The sequence below is a fragment of the Cynocephalus volans genome, chromosome 11 (assembly GCF_027409185.1).
Source record: "Cynocephalus volans isolate mCynVol1 chromosome 11, mCynVol1.pri, whole genome shotgun sequence".
NCBI lineage: Eukaryota > Metazoa > Chordata > Mammalia > Dermoptera > Cynocephalidae > Cynocephalus > Cynocephalus volans.
In genome coordinates this window covers 8,598,995-8,619,388 of record NC_084470.1, presented here as the reverse complement: position 1 = coordinate 8,619,388, position 20,394 = coordinate 8,598,995, and the positions used below count along the sequence as shown (strand labels likewise).

The following is a 20,394-nucleotide window of genomic DNA, read 5'->3' as shown; positions in this document are numbered from 1 at the left end:
TCTTTACAAGTAAAACAGGTCTTTATGTGTCCTGGCTTTACGAGGGTGCTCCTCAAGTGCAATTTCCCATCTTGTTCCCATCGTGGTTCAGATGGTAGTTAGTGAGTTCAGTTTTGATTACTGACTTTGAGGAATGTAGTACAGAGCTTGCAGTGGATCAGTGTTACAGAGCTCATCCATAAAGAAGTCATGGGAGTGAGTGAGGTCACAGAATGAAAGGGTGAGGAGAAGGAAGAGAAGCTGGCCGAAGAGAAGACCTCAGGAAATACCACACAGAAGGGAAAAAATGGCTATTGGAAAGAAGGAAGATTGTGTTGTTTCTTCTTGGAAAAAAAGGAGAGTAGCGTTTGGGGGCAAGGAGGTCAAGAAATGTGAAAACAGAAAAAGTGTTTGTGATTAAGATGTCATTTGAGAGTAATTTTGGTGGAGGACTGGAATAGAAGTCATATTATATGGAGGAAAGGAATAATTGAATGGTAGGAAAATGGAAGCAGAGAGGGATGACTATCTGAGAAGTAAAAGAATTTATTATATATAGTTAGATTTATTATATATAGTTAGAATTTATTATATAACTATAATTATATATACTATATATAATTATAGTTATATAATTAAAAACTGAATTTTTAATTTAACGTTTTGAGAGAAGTTCCTGAAGAACATAAACTATTTGGTACTTGCGAATATCATTCTCTGCTCTTAACACCCGATTAACAAGATTTCATGATCAGATTTTAAAAACATCCTATAATTAGCTATCACATTGAGAAAAAACTGAGCTATTTGGATGCATTAAGGTAAAATAAGTCATAGCAGTTTTGGTTTGGTATTTATCCAAAGCCTTTTTTTAGGCACTTGCATAAAATTGCAAACATGGTTTGTCCTTTTGAAGGGATAATATTAAGTCGAACAGAATAAATCAGTTAATTTGTGAAAATAAAATTAGAGAAAATGAAAGATCACACCTTACAGGTTCTTTTGGCTGTTGGCAGGGTCCCTGCACCTATGTAGTTCTGGTAGGTTACCCATCCCTTCTCAGATTGTTCTATGGAACACTCATTCTTCTGGGAGAAATTAATTGGTATGCCTTCAAAAAAGACTTTCATGATTAAACTTATTCGGGAAACTCTGTTTAAAAATTCTAGGTCTCTTTTGGAAATTCATAAATTCTCTAGCACATTAAGGGTTTAGAAAAGCATAGTGGAAAAAAAACCCTGCTGAACTTGGATTTCCCAAACTTATTTGAGATGAAAAGAGGTGTGTGTATATGGTGCTGATAGAGAGAGAGAAAAGAGTCTAATTAACACTTTAGGGAATAGTGTTTTGTGGATCTAGTTGGGGAAATGCTGGTTGAAAATCTCTAGTATAAAACCATTTACAAGTAAATATAAGTATGAGGTCCTCCCAATATGCCAGGCCCTGTGCTAGGCAAACAGACAAGTCCACAAGGTGTAGACCCTGCCTTCTTCTTCACTGCTCCCCCCAAACTCTATTATGCAAAAGAACTCTAGTGATACTGTGATCTTGAATTTGCATCATGTGGCACAATTTGGGAAATCTATGAGTCGCTTTTGGTTTCAACAGACAGAAATGCAGTCTAACTCAGATAAACGGTGCTGGGGCAGGCAAGGGGGAGGTTATTGTAAGGTTACAGAGATTTCACAGAAACAAAAGTACAGTTTGGATTCATGAGACTCAGGATGCTATTAGGAGCGAGGCAGTTGCTTAGTCCATATCTCTGTTGTGTATATGTCTGATCTTTTGTCTCAGTTTCAGTCTTTCTGTGACTTTCTTACTTACTTAAGCCTAATGGAGGCATCCTATTCCACCTCCACACAACCGTTTGTACCCTCAAGCTGATGTAATTGATTCTGGCCCAGTGAATCCATTGTCTGGCTTGGGAATGATGTCCTTCAACTGGGAATGAGGAACAGTCGGTTGCACGACGTATAGAGCTGCTTCTTCAAGGGGTTTGAGCTAAAGTAGAAATTAAACATATCAATGTAATCGGGCTAAAGAATTGTAGTGTTTGAGGAGACAGGGAATGATAAATTATTTCCAGCACAATCTGTTCCTGTGCATAGAAATTCCTAGGTAGTTCCCACCTTTATTAACAGGGCAGGAATCTCAGAGGAACAAAATATAGCAATTACTCAAACAGGTATATAAACTCTGAACTAAAAGAGTCTCTATGCTACCCTTGACTGTTTAGCTAATATGACTTGTTAATGTTTGGTGCGGGGCCATAGAAATAGCAAGTATCTTTTCTTACGTGGTTATAGAGACCAGGAAAGAATGACTGCTTTCTTCATCTTCTGACCTACTGCAAGGACTTACTGAAAAATTTTTTCATGTTGTTTTGGAAGAATGTTTCTAATGGCTCCGCTAAGTTATGCTTGAAGGGACAACTTCCCAGTTGGTCTAAATTTTGTTGCAAATCTTGCATAAATAACACTTGCATGACCTCAGTCATGGTGTATGAGCCCACGTGAGTCCAACTCTTTTGGATAACCAATGATTGAAACATAGGAATATACAGAATAATATTCAGATTGCATGTTTATACTTATGAGTATTTCATAGACTGGAAATGGTTCCTAGACCTTGATCCTCTAGGAATTCAGCATGGCTCCCCTCTGTTGAATAAGCCTGGGCCTATTTTTCCCTCCTCTTATAGTCACACACAGAAGGCGCTACTGATCCCTCAGATTCACGCTTAACTCTGTATCCAGATTCATGGGGATGTGAGACAGGAAACAGTTAAACTAGGCTCAACCCTCTGATCATCTTGCCTTCTGATTATGTTTCCTAGGGAGAGAATTCCTTGGTCATATAGTCTTTAAGTATTCTGGGTTGTAATATAGTTCTTTCAAGTTACAGTAGCAATTTATCCTTCTGGTATCTACCTTAATCTCAAATGCATGTTGGTTGGCCTGAGATAGGCTCCCAGATCTGATCATCCAGGACAAGGAGTGAGTCTTTTAAAGAACAAATCTAGACCCTGAAGTTTGGCCATCTTATCAAGGTTCTGCCACATGCTTTTCGACTACTACCTTTTCCATCACTTTCCTCACTTAGAAATGTCTATACATCTCTCAGATGGAGCCTTCCCTAAGCTTTTTCTGACCGTGGAGTGGGCTCATTTTAAACAGTTGGATATTCCATGAAGACTACATGTTACCTGCTCCTGTGGGTTAGCAGGGCCCTCCCATAAGCACTCATTCTCCATAGAATGATCTGAATAGCCACTCACACTCTCCACAGTCTGCCAGATCCAAAGATGTTTGGGGAATATGTATATTTTAGATTGTAAGCCTCTGTACAGGAACCCATTTTATATTTGGAATGCAAATCCATTTTACTTTCAGTGTCTTGTCTGATTACTTGGTAGTAGCTATCTGGAGTGTTTGCTGGAAAGAGTACTGAGGCTGATCCTATATGCCACCAGGCTAAATTTTGGCCATGGTGAAAAGAATGAGAATTACCTAATTAGGGGGACAGTGGCTCTCATTGTTTCAACTACAGGACACACCTGGAACTCCTAAGGGTAAAACATTCATCATCTGCCTTTAATTTATCTTCACCCTTAAACTTGGGTGAGCATCTGTGAGGAAGGAAGTTTGTTGTGGGATTGGATTCTTAGTGTGTTTGCCATTCTCAGTTGGTCTGTGTCTTTGAGTCCCTCATATTTCCTCTCTCCTCTATTTTGTGCTTCCCAGTTTTGCCTCCAAGCCTTTTGTATAGTGTCTAATATTTCTTGAATTGACTAGGTTGCTGTGATCCAGCATTCACACATTGGTGTTGATTTAGCAAAATGTATGTATGAAGCTCTTATTCTATACCAGATATTGTCCTAGATCCTGGGTGTAACTACAGTAGGCCAGCATGTTGGACTCTAAGTTGCTTTTACCTGCCATCCTGACACCTACACACAGCAGGGGCCACTCTCCTTGCTTTGTATGCCTCTGTGCAAAGGCTTGGGTTTCTGCTTTTGCTTACATTCTCTGAGTTTCTTACTGTGTTAACTGCCTGGTTCTTGTTCCTCGATCCTTTTCCTTGCTATCCTTATGCGTCCTATCCTACGATTCCTTATGTAGGACTTTAGAGCCAAGTTTCTGAGCCTCATCCTCATAGCTGGGACTTTGCAGCCTCCAACTGTACATTTTTTCAGGAATTGTTCTATCAAGAATTTTTACCCATTTCCCTTCCCATACCCCACACTTCACCTTGCTGACTGTTTCCCTGCACCATGCTTACTCAAATGTTCCATACTCGAGCTGAAGTTCTTCCATCAGCTGAACTGTACCCCAACACCTAATCAGGTCTAGTGGGCAGGTCTAATATCAGGGTCTCCCCCTACTCCCTGTTTTAGTGTGTATGCCCTTTGTTTTGTCACTGATACATTTTGATATATGATGGAATCAAGATATGTCAGGAAAACTTTTTTGGCAGTCCACTCTATAATCTACTCTAGAATATTCTTACTGTAACTGTAGTTTAATATCCTTTTCTAGCTTGATTCCTCGTTTGAAGATAGTGAAATGTTGTGGTGACAGCTTGACTAAAGTTCTGGTCTATACATTCTTTTAACCAGTCTGAGGTAAACGTAGGCTGATTGTCAGAAATGACATTTTCATGCATGGTACATAACTGGTATAGAACTGTGATTGTTGTAACATGTTTAGATACAACACAGAGTACTTAAAAAATGCTTGATACAGTCAAGGACTTTTGCCTTGGAGTGTTCCTGAAAAATCAAAATGGACATCTGTCCAGCATTTTTTGGTTACTTTCCACTAAATTGTAGATGCTTTTGGTAGGCTGTTCCAAATACTCTGGCTTGAGAGTCTTTATAATACAATCAGTTCAAGACCATCAAAACCAATTTCTAGCCCATTCTTATCTGGAAGAAAAACTCCATGTGCCATTTTATATTGTGTCCAAGATACATGACTTTCTTTTTGAGTAATAGCAGGCTCTCCTCACAAAGGACTTCCTTTATGAGAAAAATAATCTCCATTGACAAGTTGTGAAGAAAATGAAAAGATTAAGACAGCTTCCCATTTCCCTCCCTACTATTACCTCCACACTGAGTATCAGAAACTGAGTGATCGAAAATCCTAGATATGTTTGATATAAAGTGTAATTTAATCTATTTAAAGAGCCTCAAGTATATCTCTGAACATTTAAACTTCCTATGGAATTGGCAAATCCTAGCCTGGATCTGGGGCAGGAAATTAGTGTATAATTCTGCTTTCAAGTCTCCTTTAGAATTGTGTAATTCAAGACAAGGGCTTGTATTTAGCAGTGAGTTCTCAAAATGGTTTATTCCGTGTGAAAAATGTGCAGACAAAGCCAAATTGGTAGTAGGTGAGATTGGAGGCTCCTGGGCTGGTTTACCATTTGATGCAGCATTCTCTCCCATAGATGCCGCTGCTCCTGATTTGTGAGCAGGCTGTGCCACACTCCCCTCTGGCTCGGCCCAGCTCCAGCTCCATAAGGTGAACTGAACTGTTAGTGGTAGGAAATAGTGCTCTATATTTGTCACGATGTACTAGCACAGACCCAGAAGTCAATAACTGCTTGACATTCCAGAAAACATTCTCATGGCAGTGAGTTAAACTTCATGGAATGTCTTTTTCCAGTGGATGATGAAGTCATTTAGCAATGTTTACCTTTTGTGGAAGAAAATCTTGTTAAAAAGTGAGTAGCCCCGGGAAGGCTTGAAGTTTCTGCTCTTGTTGTTGAAGTAGACCTACTACCAATTGTACGCATTTTATTTAGGCCAGAGAAAACATTTGATGCACTGGTTTGGTAGCTTAAGAAGATAACACAGGAAGCTCCAGTTGTACCTTTTTCCTGTTCCCATTTGATTATCTGATATATTGAGTCGATGTGGGGCTTCTGTAAGTCCTTTTGTGTTTGCATCTTTAGTCAGCTTAATAATTTGGCCATCATCACACCAGACTAGCATGCCTGAAAACCCAGAAACCAAAGTCTCTGGGAAGGACTAGAAAATTCTAAGAGTAACAGAAATTCCAGATTGACCTTCTTATTTCTTTGCCTTCCCTCTGCTCAATATTCTCTATTCTTGTATCTTACATCTCCATCCCCCTCCATCAGGTGTGGTCACATCTTACATCTGAAACTGTTCTAACTAGAGGAACTAAACTCTGAACCTCCATGCCCGTTTGCTTTCCATGTCTCCCAATTTGCTTATGAAGTTCTTCAGTTTGGTTGGGATATCTAATCCCTTCACCCATCAATAGTCTCTGTCTTGAAAAACCTCGCAGGAGAGGAAGTTGATTATGACTGGATTGTGAAGAGAACTGTGCAAGTTCTGTTTAGTCTCCATACCAGCGAATCTTATCACACTTTAATTAGCACAACTCATAGTGACAAGGATTTCTTTCCTCAGGAATAGTAAAATCTGGTCTCCTATGAGGAAAGGCTTGGTTTGGGCCATGTCTTTTTAAACTATAGACATTTGCCCTTGCTGCCCTCTCCCCACATCATTTTATGCAGAAGCAATTGTTTCTTTCCTCCTGAGAGTTGAACTCCTTACAAGAGAAACACCCCAGCAATGAGTGTTTGCAGCCCATTTAGGTGCTTGGGTTTGAGCTCTCCCTAGATGGAAGGTCTGCTAGAGGTGTATGTGCACATGGCATGCTGTAGCTGTCTTGCCTGATATGGAGAGTGAGGCAACCAAGGGAATGAGGAGGAGAGGAGGAGGGGAGTGGTTTGCAGGATTTGTGAGGGCCTGAGAGTCAGGACCTAAGGGCTTAGAATACACTGGGGAATTCCTTTTATGTGGGACCTTGTATATTAGTATTTATTTAATAATCATGATACACTCGAATGTTGACTCCCTACCTTGTATCAGCAACTACCTTATGCACTTCACACAGTGGCTCTAGTCATAACTTGAAATTACTTCACTCATAAAATCACTGAAGGAAGCATTTTACATTCTGACCAGGCCTTGTCTCCTCTTCTTCCACTTTGCCTGTTCACCTGCTCCCATCATGACTATTCTTAGACTTCATCAGGACTTCTGATCTACTGACACCTCTCCCTTTGCCCCATTTATAACTTCTTCCTATCTTTACCACCCTCTTCCTTTATTCAGATAGTTCATGGCTCATTGCTTAATAACATCCTGGCTAGTTTTCTAATTTTCCTACACCTGTATCTTTTTGCCACATTCATCTGGCAAAACCCTAAACCTGGTGAATGTTAATATACATTTATTACATGTCTGGGTAACTGAGAGATGATGGGGAAAATCACTCAACTGGCCTCTTAACATGCCAGCATTCCAGTTGTGTTTATCTGGTCACTGTGTTCTCCCACTCTCTTCAGTGATAAGTCAGAACTTCTCCACTCTTTTCAGCCTTCTAGTCTCATATCTCCCCACCCTACTCTCAGGTGATGACCTTACCCCTTATTTTATAGGAAAGCAGAGGCATCCAGTGGGAATTCCTCAGCCTCCCACCACCAGACCGACACAGCGGCACCTGTATCTATGCTGTGTTCTCTGTCCTTGCTTGCTTCTCCCCTTCACAGCCACGCTTGTCACACAGATGTTTTCATGTGCTCTCTGCATCTCCTTAACTGTTGTTTAGTGCTTGATCCACTCAAAAACGCTTTCTCTTCTCATCAGGACACCAGGACACATCTTGCTGAAGTAATGAAAGACCAACTTGTGGGCATTCTTCAGTCCTCATCTTACTCTCTGGAAGTTTTCATCTATGGCTAAGATTTTCATCTGGTCCCCAAGTCCTACTTATGTGAAATTTCCACTGGAATATTTCAGAAGCTCCTTTGATATCCAAGTGTCATCCACGACTTTCCTCTCCCTCAGACTTCAACTCCCAACTATCATATTCAATTCATTACCATCTCCAGTAGATTTTACCATCTAAATATTTCTTGAATCTGTTTCCTTCCATCTCTATCATCAGGGCCCTCATCTAAGACACCATCATCTTTTGCCATGATCCTCACAGCGGCCTCTTAATTGGCATACTTATTTCCAGTCTTATCCTCCAATCAATTCTCTACATTGAAGCCAGAGAGGTCTTTTCCAAATGTGGACATGATCATTCAAGTCCTTTTAGTGACTTCTCGTTAGCTGTATGATAAAAAACATATTTCCTATGGCCTTTGACCTCACCTGGCTCCCTGCCTGTCTCCACAGCCTCACCTGGCTGCACTTCCTCCTATTCTCTCGTGGGTGTTGCTTCCTCCCCCCACAGGTTCTCAGCAATGATGTCCCCATCCCAGCTCTTTACCCGGGTAATGCCTATGAATTCTTAGGTCTCAACTCAGAGATCACTTTTCTAGGGAATCTTTCCTGGCTTCACAGCCCCCAGCCAAGACAAGATTAGGTCCACCTACTATAAAATCTCATGTGGCCTGCACTTTTCCTTTAGGCTGGACATTTTGTTTCAGAGTTTCACTATGAAATTAAATAATTTTGTATTTGTGATATTAGCTGTATGATATAGGGTTTGATTTGAAAATAAAACAAAAATAACGTCCAGCTTAAGTTAATGGAGAATGTTTAAGCAAATTTTGGAATAGATATTTTGGGTCATTAAAAAATGCTTGTGACATTAAAAAATGCTTGTGATAGGATGTTAAATAAAAAAAAAGCAGGCTAGAAGTTTATGTACAGTAAGATATTAATTATGTAAAAATGAATACAAAGATACTAGAAAGAAGTATTTTGTTTTATTAAGTTATTTCTTCTGGGCGATGGTATCATGGGTAATTTTTTTCTCCTATTTTTTTTGTACTTGACCAATTTTCTATAGTGATAGTGTGTTATTTTTTAAAAAGCTCATATTTAAAATATATTTATTAAATAAGTACTGTATCAATAATAAAAGAGAACAAATAATTATTGAAAAAATTAATAATAATCTTACCTTAATCCTTACAAAATCTGTTTGGTGTTCTTTAGTCTGATTATATTCTGGTGGCTCAGCTGTTGTTAAGTCTTCACTTTCTGATGATCATTGACTAGTTATCTCTGCTTGAAAATTTTTCATTTTTATATTGGTAGAGATATATTTCGTGATATGATGGAGGCTGAAGGAAGAAACAGGCATTTCTTCATTTATTAAAAAGAAATGAACACTCCAGAAAATGCCAACTTAAACATATCACTGATCCAAAAGTTTGAAAACCTTCCTTTACATTATATTTGACAGCATGTTGTTACTTTACATTTACTTATCCAATCCCCACCTCACCCTTCACCTTTGCCCACAAAAAAGCAAGCAAATGAACAACCTATGTAACTTCCCAGTTATCAGTAGTTTATTGAGACATCTCAGCTCAAAATCCTTTGTTCCTCACTTGCAGCTCTGTTGCAGATTCTCTTTCTGTAGTCTGAGAAATGTAATGCTTTATCTATGACACCAACTTTATTTTTGTCCTTGTGGACAAGGGAAAATGTTTAAAATAGTTAACGTGATATCTTCTTAATAGCATTCCTTGCCAAAATAAGCAACAATGTAAATAGAATAAAATCTTGTTATACAGTGTTTTACTTGAGATTCATTTTCACCACAATTCTGTTATCTGGAAGCAATCATTTGATTGATTCCTTAACATTTGCCAACCATTTATTAATTGCCTAATATTCTTCAGATATCATGTTAGCCCTGCTAGGAAGACTAAGAGAAGAAAAAAGCAGTCTTCCAGCTCCAGTGCTGTACAACGGAACTTTCTGTGATGATGGAGATGTTCTGTCCTTGTGGCTAATGCAGTAGCATTAGCCAGGTGTGGCTTTTGAATGTTTGACATGTGACTAGTGTGACTGTGGATCTGAATTGATAATTTAATTTTTAAATAAGTTTTATTGAGATATAATTCACATACCATACAATTCACCTATTTAAAGTGTATAGTTCAGTGATTTTTAGTGTATTAATAGTTGAACAAGCATCACCACAATTTTTATTACCCTGAGAAGAGACCCACTACTCAATAGCAGTCACTCCCCATTTCCCCCCAACTTTCCAAGTTCCCCAGCCCGAGGCAGCCACTCATCTTTTTTCTGTCTTTGTGAATTTGCCTATTTTGAACATTTCATAAAATGGAATCACCATATGTCGTCTTTTGTGACTGGCTAATTTAATTTTAGTTTATTTAAATGTAATAGCCACATGTGGCTATTAACTACTGCAAGAAATAGGTGAGGGAAAGACAGATACTGAAGGATTGCTGATGTCTGAGGAGAAGACAGGTCAGAGAGACAGGAGATGAGCCTGGACAGAGCCTAGAGATGAGACAAGTTCCTGAAAGAGTTGGGATGCTTAACAATACCCAGTAATAGAGAGATGTGAAAGAAAGTAAGTTTTAGTTAGTGATAGGGTAAGAATACTGATGACCAAGGGCATCGGAATATGGTATTGGCGAGGTGGTATAGGCAGGTGGCACTTTTATGTCATTTTGAGATAGAGGGAAGGCAGAAAGGTTCAAGATAGCTTGAGAGAGGTGTCAGGATTGATGGAAATTTTTTTGTTGCTGTTAATGATATTTTCATTGGAGGCCTGAGCTTGTATGTAAGCAGAAGAGAAGGATTCAGTGAAAATGAAGAGAGGATGAAAGATGATTGAGCAGGTTCTGGAGGATGTTGTCAATGGTAGCACCAGAGTTAGCAGTATAGGTAAGCCCTGCCAAGGAAGATGGAAGTCATCTTGTTAATAAGATACATGACTTCAGGAGTAAGTGAACAAAAAGTAGGCGAAGGTGCAGAGCAATTTGTACATAGAAAGAAAGGAAATTTGAAGAGCTCATTTACTTTGGGAAAGTAGGATTGAGGCCTTCTGTGGTCAAATTCGGTTCCTCCTACTGCACTGTGATCCTATGGAGAAGGGGGTGCTGAAAAGTTCTCCAGATGGCTAAGGGTTGGGGGTGGTGGGAGTGCCCACCACTTAAGGGTCTGTGGCTATACAGCTGAACCTATCTCCAAAAAGGGACAGGTGTTTTCAGGCACATAAAGCCACATGAGGTCCAGAGAGATCCTGATGTGTCAATTTTCACTACTAAAAAGTGAAAATTGCTCAGAAGTTCACATCTGAGATCTTCGAAGAAGAAATGGAACTCCATCAGCTCACTCGCCCTTCCTTCCTTTCTGACTTCCTCATCCCTCTCCTCCCTCCCTCCCTCCTTTGTTCCTTATTTTTCTCATCTATTTCTTTAAAACTTTGTAGAAAACAATCTTTTTTGCCATACAATGTTATTTGACCTATGAGGAAAAATGGAAAATAACAAAACAAAACAGAAAACTGTGAAAAATTTAACATTAATCCATTCTGTAATGTATACAGAATTTCATGGAATGAGTTATAATGAAACTCCAGTATCTTCTTTATTTTTCTCAGTCACCTTTTTTTTTTTTCTTTTCTATGTTATTACAGTTAGTGGAAGAGCTAGGAAGTGCTTTGAAAATTCTAAATGAAAACAACTATGCAAGTAAAAGCGAAAAAATACTAATTGGTTGATATCAAATTAATTATAAACGTAGCTTTAGAAAGAGCTTTCTGTATTGATGTTTTAGAAATTAAAACCAACTTTTGTGGTCTTGTCAACATATAAACATATATTTATGTATGTATTTATTTATTTTAGGCTTTTAAAACCAAGGACGGCTTTCTTGTAATTGCAGCAGGAAATAACCAACAATTTGCTACTGTGTGCAAGGTAATCCATAATCACTGGGATGGGCGGATGATATATGCAACAGTTAATTTTGTACAAAGCCAGGGAGAGTTCAGATTTGCTTATTAGAACAGTGATACTAAATCCATAACAAACTTAGGACTCCCTGCCCTTACCATTTTTATAAGTATGAAAATGGACCTAAAAGTATACCATTTTCATACTTATAAATGGTAAGGGCAGGGTTCTAAATTAACACTCAGTATTTTTTTTTTTTTAATTGTGGTATCTGGCTATAATTTGACATGAAGAATCATGGTAACTTAAATTATCCTAAAACTTAACCTGTCTACCAGCTTGAACAAAAAGGGAAAGAAAAAAAAAAATCAATTTTAAAAGGATTTGAACACTGGGATTTATTTTTTTCCTCCCTTCCTTCCTCCTGTCCCCGCCTGTTTCCTTCCCTCTCTTCCTTCCTTCATTTTTGAAAACTATCGGGTTTAATTTAATTAGGCCCAAGTATAGTTAAGCTACTGCAAAATTAATTTGTCTTTTAAAACTTAAAACTTTCTACGAATTAACCTTTGTTTAATGAGTACCTTTCTGCAAAAATTCATGTTTTAAGGTTTTAGGAATTAAGGTTATACTTACAATGTTACTCCTCAACAAGGCCTTAAGAAAAGGCCTTGGAATCATTTAGAATAATTTTATGTTAGGGATAATCTAAATTTTTATCATGGCCTAGACATTGTTTTTAATTTGATGTTTTTACTATTTACCTAGACTTTTGGTCTTTTGATTTTATTTAAGGCCTTAGCTATCAGTTCAGTTTTAAGTTGTAATCTCAGAAATATATTCTAGTTTTTAAAAAATATATTTACCTTGTTATTTTTATTTTTCTGACATGTAGGCAAAGGCCTCACCTATCGAGGATTTTGTTTCCGATTGGAGAAGGGTTAGTTTTTGTACTAACCACGTACTTACCATGTGCTTTCAGTTTTATTTTCAGTTTCATTAAAGATATCTCTGAATTCCTTAGAGAAATCTTGGTTATTGTAGTTAACTTACTATGTACCACAGTTATTTATCACTGCCTCTTTTGTATGGGAGGTTAACAAGCAGAGCCAAAAACCACAGCAAAGGGGGGAAGTGCCACGGAGAAGGTGACAAATGGAGATAGTTCCAATTGCAGGAACGGCTGGAACATCTGAGGTGGGAAGAGGGGAGCTTTTATAATGGTGACTCTGAGTAAGTGTAGAGAAAATTGATTCAAACATTTGATCTGGGATCAAAGAATGTTTATTATGTACGGTCAATGTTAAAAATATGAAACATACGGAAGCCGTTGCCTGTGAAGTCATTTGCGTACTCTAACTGCAGAGATGTAAAAGCCAGTTCATTGCTATAAACGAGTACAGATTTTCTTCCTGGGCCATATGTTTTGGAGTTTTCTCTCTCCAGAAAGGGTGAGTGGGGGATGGTGCGGTGGGGAGAAAATTATGTGGTTGACATGTTCTTCACTGTTGAAAATAACTGTACTGAATTCTTTTTAGTTTTGATTCATTACTGTTGATCAATTTGAAACTTTTGAACTTCTTCATAAATATCCGTAAGAAGTTTTTTTAAAAAAGATTTTTATTTCAAAGCAGAATATTTGTCATAAGTTTTAGTGCTAGAACATGACTTATTGTTATGGTATGTTTACACATTTTTTTAAAAAGGAGACTATTGGAGGACCTTGGAGAATGGTGTATTTGACCCTGATTTTCCCATATGTGAGTTAGAAATGATCATCCCTGTTATGAGCCATTAAGGCAATGTTTATAAAACTCTTTGAGATCCTCAGAAGAAATGTTTTATGTGTACAGGATTTTAGTGTTATTTACTAGGCATCCTGAGTGAATGTTGCAATCTGATTGACTTTTTTAATCTTCATAATTATATCCTTACCTGTAAACTTGTCACCTAAGAAAAATCATCTATTCCCCTATGCTGATGCAAGGTGTTCCTTCCCTCCCAGTCATATATAGTGAATGAATTTCTTATAACTATTTTTTATTCAGATTTATCTATTACCGAGGGGTTCATTGTTCAGACTAGCCTAATAGAAGGTGAGGTCCCCAGTTTTTCACAGTGAGCCGACCAAAATTGTTCTTTTGCTAAGTAAGGTCCACTCAGGAAAGGTGGCTTCACTGGGGAGAAACATGGCAGTATTGTTTGCGATGGATGAGTGAAATTTACTTAATGCTTAGTCTTGTTCCAGCATGGAATTTGATGTACTCCTTGACTGATACTTCTTGGGGAGGGGCCCTGTTAGGGAACTGTCATTGTCAGGGATTGTCATGGGAGCCAGGCTTGGGATTGAGAAAATCTTCCTATGTATAAAGTGAACATTGGCTTATAACAAATTCTATTTTATGTCCCTTAAAATATACAGAAAAGTAGGCAAAGTGAGCATATGTAAGCTATTTTAAGCTGATTGATACCAACACTAATGGGTATTCCTATTTGAAGTATATTGACATCCTTTTTCAAGTCATTTAGACCGAAGGCTTCTTCTGTTGGAGGCAATATGCATTGGTTGTCAATTTTAGTATGCAGAGGAATCTCCTTGAGCCCTGTTCCCAGAGATTTTGATTTAGTATGTCTGGGGTGGGGCAAAAGAATCTTAAATTTTAATAAGCACTGTAGTTGACTTTGGAGCAGGTGAGAATGTTATAGCATAATTCTTAAGGCCTAGTAGGAATCTTGTCACTAGTCAGGTGACCTCTGGTAAGGTACTTCATCTTTTCTAAGCATCTGTCTCCTCATTATAAAATTAAAATTATAATACATAACTATACTAATATATAACTTGTGGGGTTTTGTAAGAATTAGATAAGTCAGACACTTAGAACAGTCCTGGCTCGTAGTCTGCATGTAACAAATGGCCCTAAGAGAATTAGTTGTGGAGATTCTGGTTCTGGGGAGACTAGAGTAAGCACACTTGTCGCTGCCTGTTCCATTGAGCAGAGTGATAAGACCCGGACAGAATGCATGGAATCTCTATTTGAGGAGTCTGAAAAGTAAATAGGAGGAGAATTAAGGAAGAACACCAGAATTTGAAGTACCTCTAAACTGGCAGTAAGTTTACCAGTATTTCTCTCTAGTTACTTCTTTACCTGTATGCAGTATAGCCTTAAACCTGGGAGTGGGCACCAGGCAACAGAGCTGAGTTCCAGGAGATGTTCTTTATTTCTGGTGCAAGGAGCATGAAAAAGAGAGCATAATGTCAGAGAGAGTATAAATCCTGCAGTTTTTCCTCCTTTCCATTTTCTCATGCCTCAGCCCCCAAGTAATCCTGTAGTAGTAGCAGATGAGCAGGAGCCAAACTCTGAGGAAGAGGAACTTTCCTTTTTAGTGCTGAGCTGTGATCCCAAAGAGAAGAGTGAGTCCTCTTGCTTTTTTCTCTGTCCTCCCACTGCTTGGCCTCCGCCCTGGGAGTATGGTGGGGAGTGAAGCAACTTAGGAGTGAGCCCCAGGGAACTAGAAAGTGCTGGAGAGACTGCAGAGAGAGAAGAGCTTCGCAAAGCAACCTTGAAGTTGTTTATGAACTCCTGGTTTCACCCCTGAGCTGCACATGCACTGGTCTGATTCTAATCAGCATACCAAAGATTTTGAGAAATCAATTAACAAATAGACAACTGCCCAGGTTGTAATGTGACCATTAAATTGGATATATGCGGGACAGATTCAAATAGCACTGCAAAGGCTTTGAAAACTGAACCAACATTACAGTCAAAGTACACAGAAGGTGGGTTGGAACTTGCAGCCTGGACCTAACCAGGTCAATTGCCTGCTGAAAACAATAACAACAAAAATTCTCTGTAGGATTTAAACAAGACCCAGAGGCCATAATATAATATTAAAAATGTCCAGGATATAGTCCAGAATTACTCAGCGTATGAAGAACCAGAACTTGCATGAGAAAAGACAATAAATAAATGCCAATGCCAAGACAGCACAGATGTTAGAATTAACTCACAAAGGCAACAGCTATTATAAAAATGCTCTAACAAGCATCACAGACACTGTTGAAACAAATGGGAAAGTGAAAATGTTCAGCAAAGAGATAGAAGATATGAAGAAGAACCAAATGGAAATTTTAGAACTGAAAAATAAAATAACCAAGAAATAAAAACACTTCGCTGGATGAACTCAGTAGCACAATGGAGATGACAGAGGAAACAGTCAAGGAACTTGAAGATAGATCAGTAGAAATTATTCAATCTGAACAGCACAGGGAAAAAAAGATAGCTGTTCCTACTTAAAAAAAGAAAGAACAGATTCTCAGGGGCCTGTGGGACAATAACAAAAAGTCCAATATTTACGTAATTGTAATCTTAGGAGAAGAGAAAGAGTACATGCTGAAAAAAATTTCCGAGAAATAATGGCTGAAAACTTCCCAAATTTGCTGAAAGATAAAAGCATATAGATTTAATAATTTTTGCAAAATCAAATGGGATGAACTCAAAGAAATCTGTGCCTAAATATATCAAAAACTAACTGCTGAAACTAAAGACAAATACAAAAATCTTGAAAGCACCCATTACCTGTGGGGAACAACGACTCAGTTGACTGCAGATTTCTTGTCAGAAACTACAGAGCTTCCAGAAAGAGAGGGCACAGCATGTTTAAAAGGCTGGAAGGAAGGAACTGCCAACCCAGATTTAAAACTTCAGTAGAAATATCCTTAATAACTGAAGGTTAAATGAAGACATTCTCCTGTTAAGGAAGCTAAGAGATTTTGTAGCCAGATGACTACTCTAAAAGAATTTTCAAAGGAAGTTCTTTTACCTTCTGTAAATGATGTCAGAAGAAAACTGGGAACACCAGGAATGAAGAAAGATCAACACAAGTAGTAAATATCTGGTGAATATAATATTCTCATGAATTATTTGAAGTATGTTTGATGGGTGAAAGCAAACGTTAAGATATTGTCTAATGTGATTTTCAGTGTATGTAGATGTTACCATGTCGCTTCAGTTTTCATGGGGCCCTCCCTCTTTTTCTCCCTCTTTTCCTTCATGTTTAAATGAACATATGCTTTATTATTTCTTTTGTGGGAAACAGTACCTAGTTGGAATACTTCACATTTATTTAGTGCGTAACATGTCAGCATTTTTACATACATTGTTGTTTTATTTTATTCCCAGGCAGCACTCTTTTTCAGGCACCTGAAGAATGGTTATGATCACAGCTCTTGAAGCTGTCTCTAGAAACATTTCATGTGTTAGTCAGCATAGCTGAAGACAGAAGGATAATTACTTTGACCTACTGTTTCACACCAACTTTGAAAGAGAAAAGAGGTCCAATAAGTCAAATACAGAGGAGTCATGGGCATCCCAGTTACCCTTGGATGCAGTCACTCTAGTTTTTTTTTATGTAGCTGATAGCATATTCTGGGTAAGGCCAGATTTATAAATTAAACTTGGGATTTAGTGAAGGTACTTGCTTTTTTCTTAAAATGACTTATGCACCTTTAGGGAGGGAGGTTTCTGACTGCTGGACATGACTTGAGGCCAATTCTGAAATCAGGTGTGGTGACAGGAAGGTTTCTAGAAAGGGCACTGTATGTGTCGCTTTTTAAAATCTGGGAGAGTAAGGCTGTCTTTATTATTCCTAAAGGAAATGAATAAGTGGAACATGTGAAAGAGAAATTACACCATTGAGATGGTTTCTTTTCTCCGGGGAATCCTCTTTACTTCTCTCTCCTTTGTAAGATGATTAATGGATTGATTTTATTTAAACTGTGGGAAACAAATGAAACCATTAAATGTTTATATTGAAAGCAAATACATTAATAAAGGCAGTGAAGCTTTCTCTAGGCCACATGGCCTGCCCCCAGCCCGTAAATGCTCCTCTGACTTTCCAATGCAACTGCCAAACACTGCCTCCACACATTCTTCTTAAAACTTCTTTTCCATTCCAAATCCACTTGGTACTTTCATTATGGTCTTGTTAAAATTGCAAGATGTCCAAAGGGACTTGCAAGATAGATTTTCCCCTTATTGGGGAGGAACAAAAGAGGAAGTATATAAAAGCATTTCTAGTCAGTATTCCTTCAGGGAAACATACTAAGGAAAAATAGCGACACTTGTATAGGAAGATCTTTTAATTTGGCATTGTTTTAATGATGAGCATTTGGGCGAATGTATATGTTTTCTTTTTATTTTAGCACCTTGTACAACATCCTGGATAGGACTTCTGAGACAGATAATACTATTTTATTTATATGTGGAACAAATAAGTGAACCTGTAAGATATATGTTGTTTGTGGCCTTTATATGATATTGTTTCTCAGAATTAGGTCAGTTTTACCTGATTTTGTATCTTTCTCCCTACATCCTGTGGACAAGACTTTTTTATTTTTTATTTTTATTTTTTCAATGGGGATCTGACAGCTCTTTTTCTGTGCTCCCATAGGTAGGCATACATGCTTAAATGTAGTAAAAACCTCTTATAAGCGACAAACCCGATCCATCCTAATTGTGTGATTGCTCCCTTCATATCCCTTTGTTGAGAGACATAAAGACCAGCAAGGAATGCTTGTGAGAAGGGAGTGATAATCCCTGAATACTAGCACCCAGAGACAGGTACATAGAAAACTTGTAAATTAAAATTTAAAATTATTTTTCCTTTTTAGATCTTGAATTTGCCTGAGTTGATTGATGACTCCAAGTATAAGACTAACCACCTTCGGGTACAGAATAGAAAAGAGCTTATTAAAATACTATCTGCACGGTAAGCTTGTATCTAGTATTCATACATTTAAGAATAGATATGTAATAAACATTTATCTGGTGTTTTGTGGTTTTTTTTTTTTTTTAAATTAGATTAACTTGTTATTCTCTTCCATTTCACAAAACTAATTAGTGGAAAGATGTTTTAAAGCTACATATATATATATATTTTGTTCAAATGCATTTTAAAGCATTTTATATGTTTTATTAAAGACTGATTCATAACAATGATATATATAAGAAAGTCACAGTGACTTGAATTAGGTTGCTTCACTGTGGTCTATAACTGTTTGGGTAAGTATATTATAAGTAGTAATAACAACAATAATAACATTAATAAACATTATTTTATACTTTTATTGTGTTAAATATTCCATATATATTATCTCATTTAACTTTTATAATTATCCTTTGGAGTAAGTTTTGTTATTGCCATTTTACAGGTAAGGAAACTAAGGCAAAGGGAGGTAAGGTCAAGATGTTGTTGGCTTTTCTGAGCCCCTCCTGTGCATCATTGTGATGATTCTGTGTCATTGAAAATGCCAGATTGAGTAATAGGTCATAAAATATTAATGTTAATGAATTAGAGTATTTAATTTCCAAATTATTTTATTCATGTTAGGTTATGCTTTTGTAAAACCTGTACCAAGTTTTCAAGTTTGACTCAAAAAATAAAAGTAATAGTTATTCTTTCCTTTCAGTTTCACTTTTGTTTGTTTCTAAACTTCTCTTCAATTTGTAGAAATAAGCTTTGTGGGTTTTGTGGATCTAAACACCCACATAGCTGTTCTTCATTATTGAAAATTTGCTCTCATCATACCAATAAATTAGGTACTTTTGTTCCAATACCGTATCTAGCCTTTTGAAAAGGTCCATGTGTTCCTATGTAGTGTATATCAAAGTTCTTAGAAAATAGAATTCTGCTGATGTTATTTTTATTTCTGTTCTTTATATTTGGGGATCTCTATATGAGTGTCTGAGTCAACATTCATTTACCTGTTTGTTCTTTCCTGGATTTTAAATACCACTTCTCGATGCTGCTTGTATCTCCTCCATGTGCCAAATGCTCTTCACATCAATGGGGCTCTGTGTGTGAGACTGATACACACAGAGTGGGGGAATGAGAATTGAGCGCCCCTTTCCTGGTCATTAGTTAAATATAACTCAGATTCTGCTGCAAAGCCCCAGAGCCCTCTTTGATTAACCTCTCTCCACATGAGAATTGGCCATTTATTTCTGCTTTTTGCCTCTTTGCCTCTCAGGCATTTTTAATTCATTTAACTCATTGATATGACTTTTTCCTTTCACACCATGGTTACCAAGTTTCAATAATAGCCACTTGTGAGAACCTTATCAAAAGCTCTTTGATAGTCTAAATAAATCATGTCCATGCTGTGAGAAGAGATCCCAAGAAAATATAAAACCTAGGCAGATACAAGTGTCATCTTGTTATTTAGTTGCCAGCACTTTATAGCTTCAAGAACCACAAAGTTAAGCCATTGGTTTCCTGTGTCCTAAAACTTTTATTCCTTGCTAAATTTTGTTATAGATTCAACTGTGGAAAGACTTTTAGCAGCATCTGTAACAGATTAGTTTCTATTTTTCCTCTTTGGGGTGATCAAATAATCCGTCACCTTCTTTCTACTCTTATACACAGAAGTGAGAGTTTAACCCATGAGGATGTTACATTTTTATTCAGATTCAACAAGGAATAAGGAATCAAACTACAAGGAAGGGACTAGGGTGTAGTCTTAAGAGAGGAAATTTGATAGGGAGGTCACATCATCATAGGTACTGCTATTAAAATGTAGACCACAGAGCCCTTGGTTGCTTGGAGACCAGCTTTTGTGCTCTCTTCTGCTAGTGTGTTGACATTTTTTTGGTACTCTCTTATGGCTTGCCGTTCTGCAAGTCTCTTCCAGCTCAAGTCTCT

At 37.6% G+C, this 20,394-nt stretch overlaps 1 protein-coding gene and 1 pseudogene across 1 annotated transcript in view; one reads left to right on the top strand and one right to left on the bottom strand.

Moving 5' to 3' along the window:
* Nucleotides 1–8,001, bottom strand: part of LOC134390826 (putative peptidyl-tRNA hydrolase PTRHD1) — a 67,845-nt pseudogene extending 59,844 nt beyond the window's left edge.
* SUGCT (succinyl-CoA:glutarate-CoA transferase) overlaps nucleotides 1–20,394 on the top strand; it is a 723,725-nt gene that overhangs the window by 294,606 nt on the left and 408,725 nt on the right. The window contains exons 10-11 of the mRNA XM_063115110.1: nucleotides 11,650–11,721; nucleotides 18,365–18,462. Of these exons, the coding sequence (XP_062971180.1) occupies nucleotides 11,650–11,721; nucleotides 18,365–18,462 (170 nt within the window). The remainder of the gene's footprint in view (nucleotides 1–11,649; nucleotides 11,722–18,364; nucleotides 18,463–20,394) is intronic.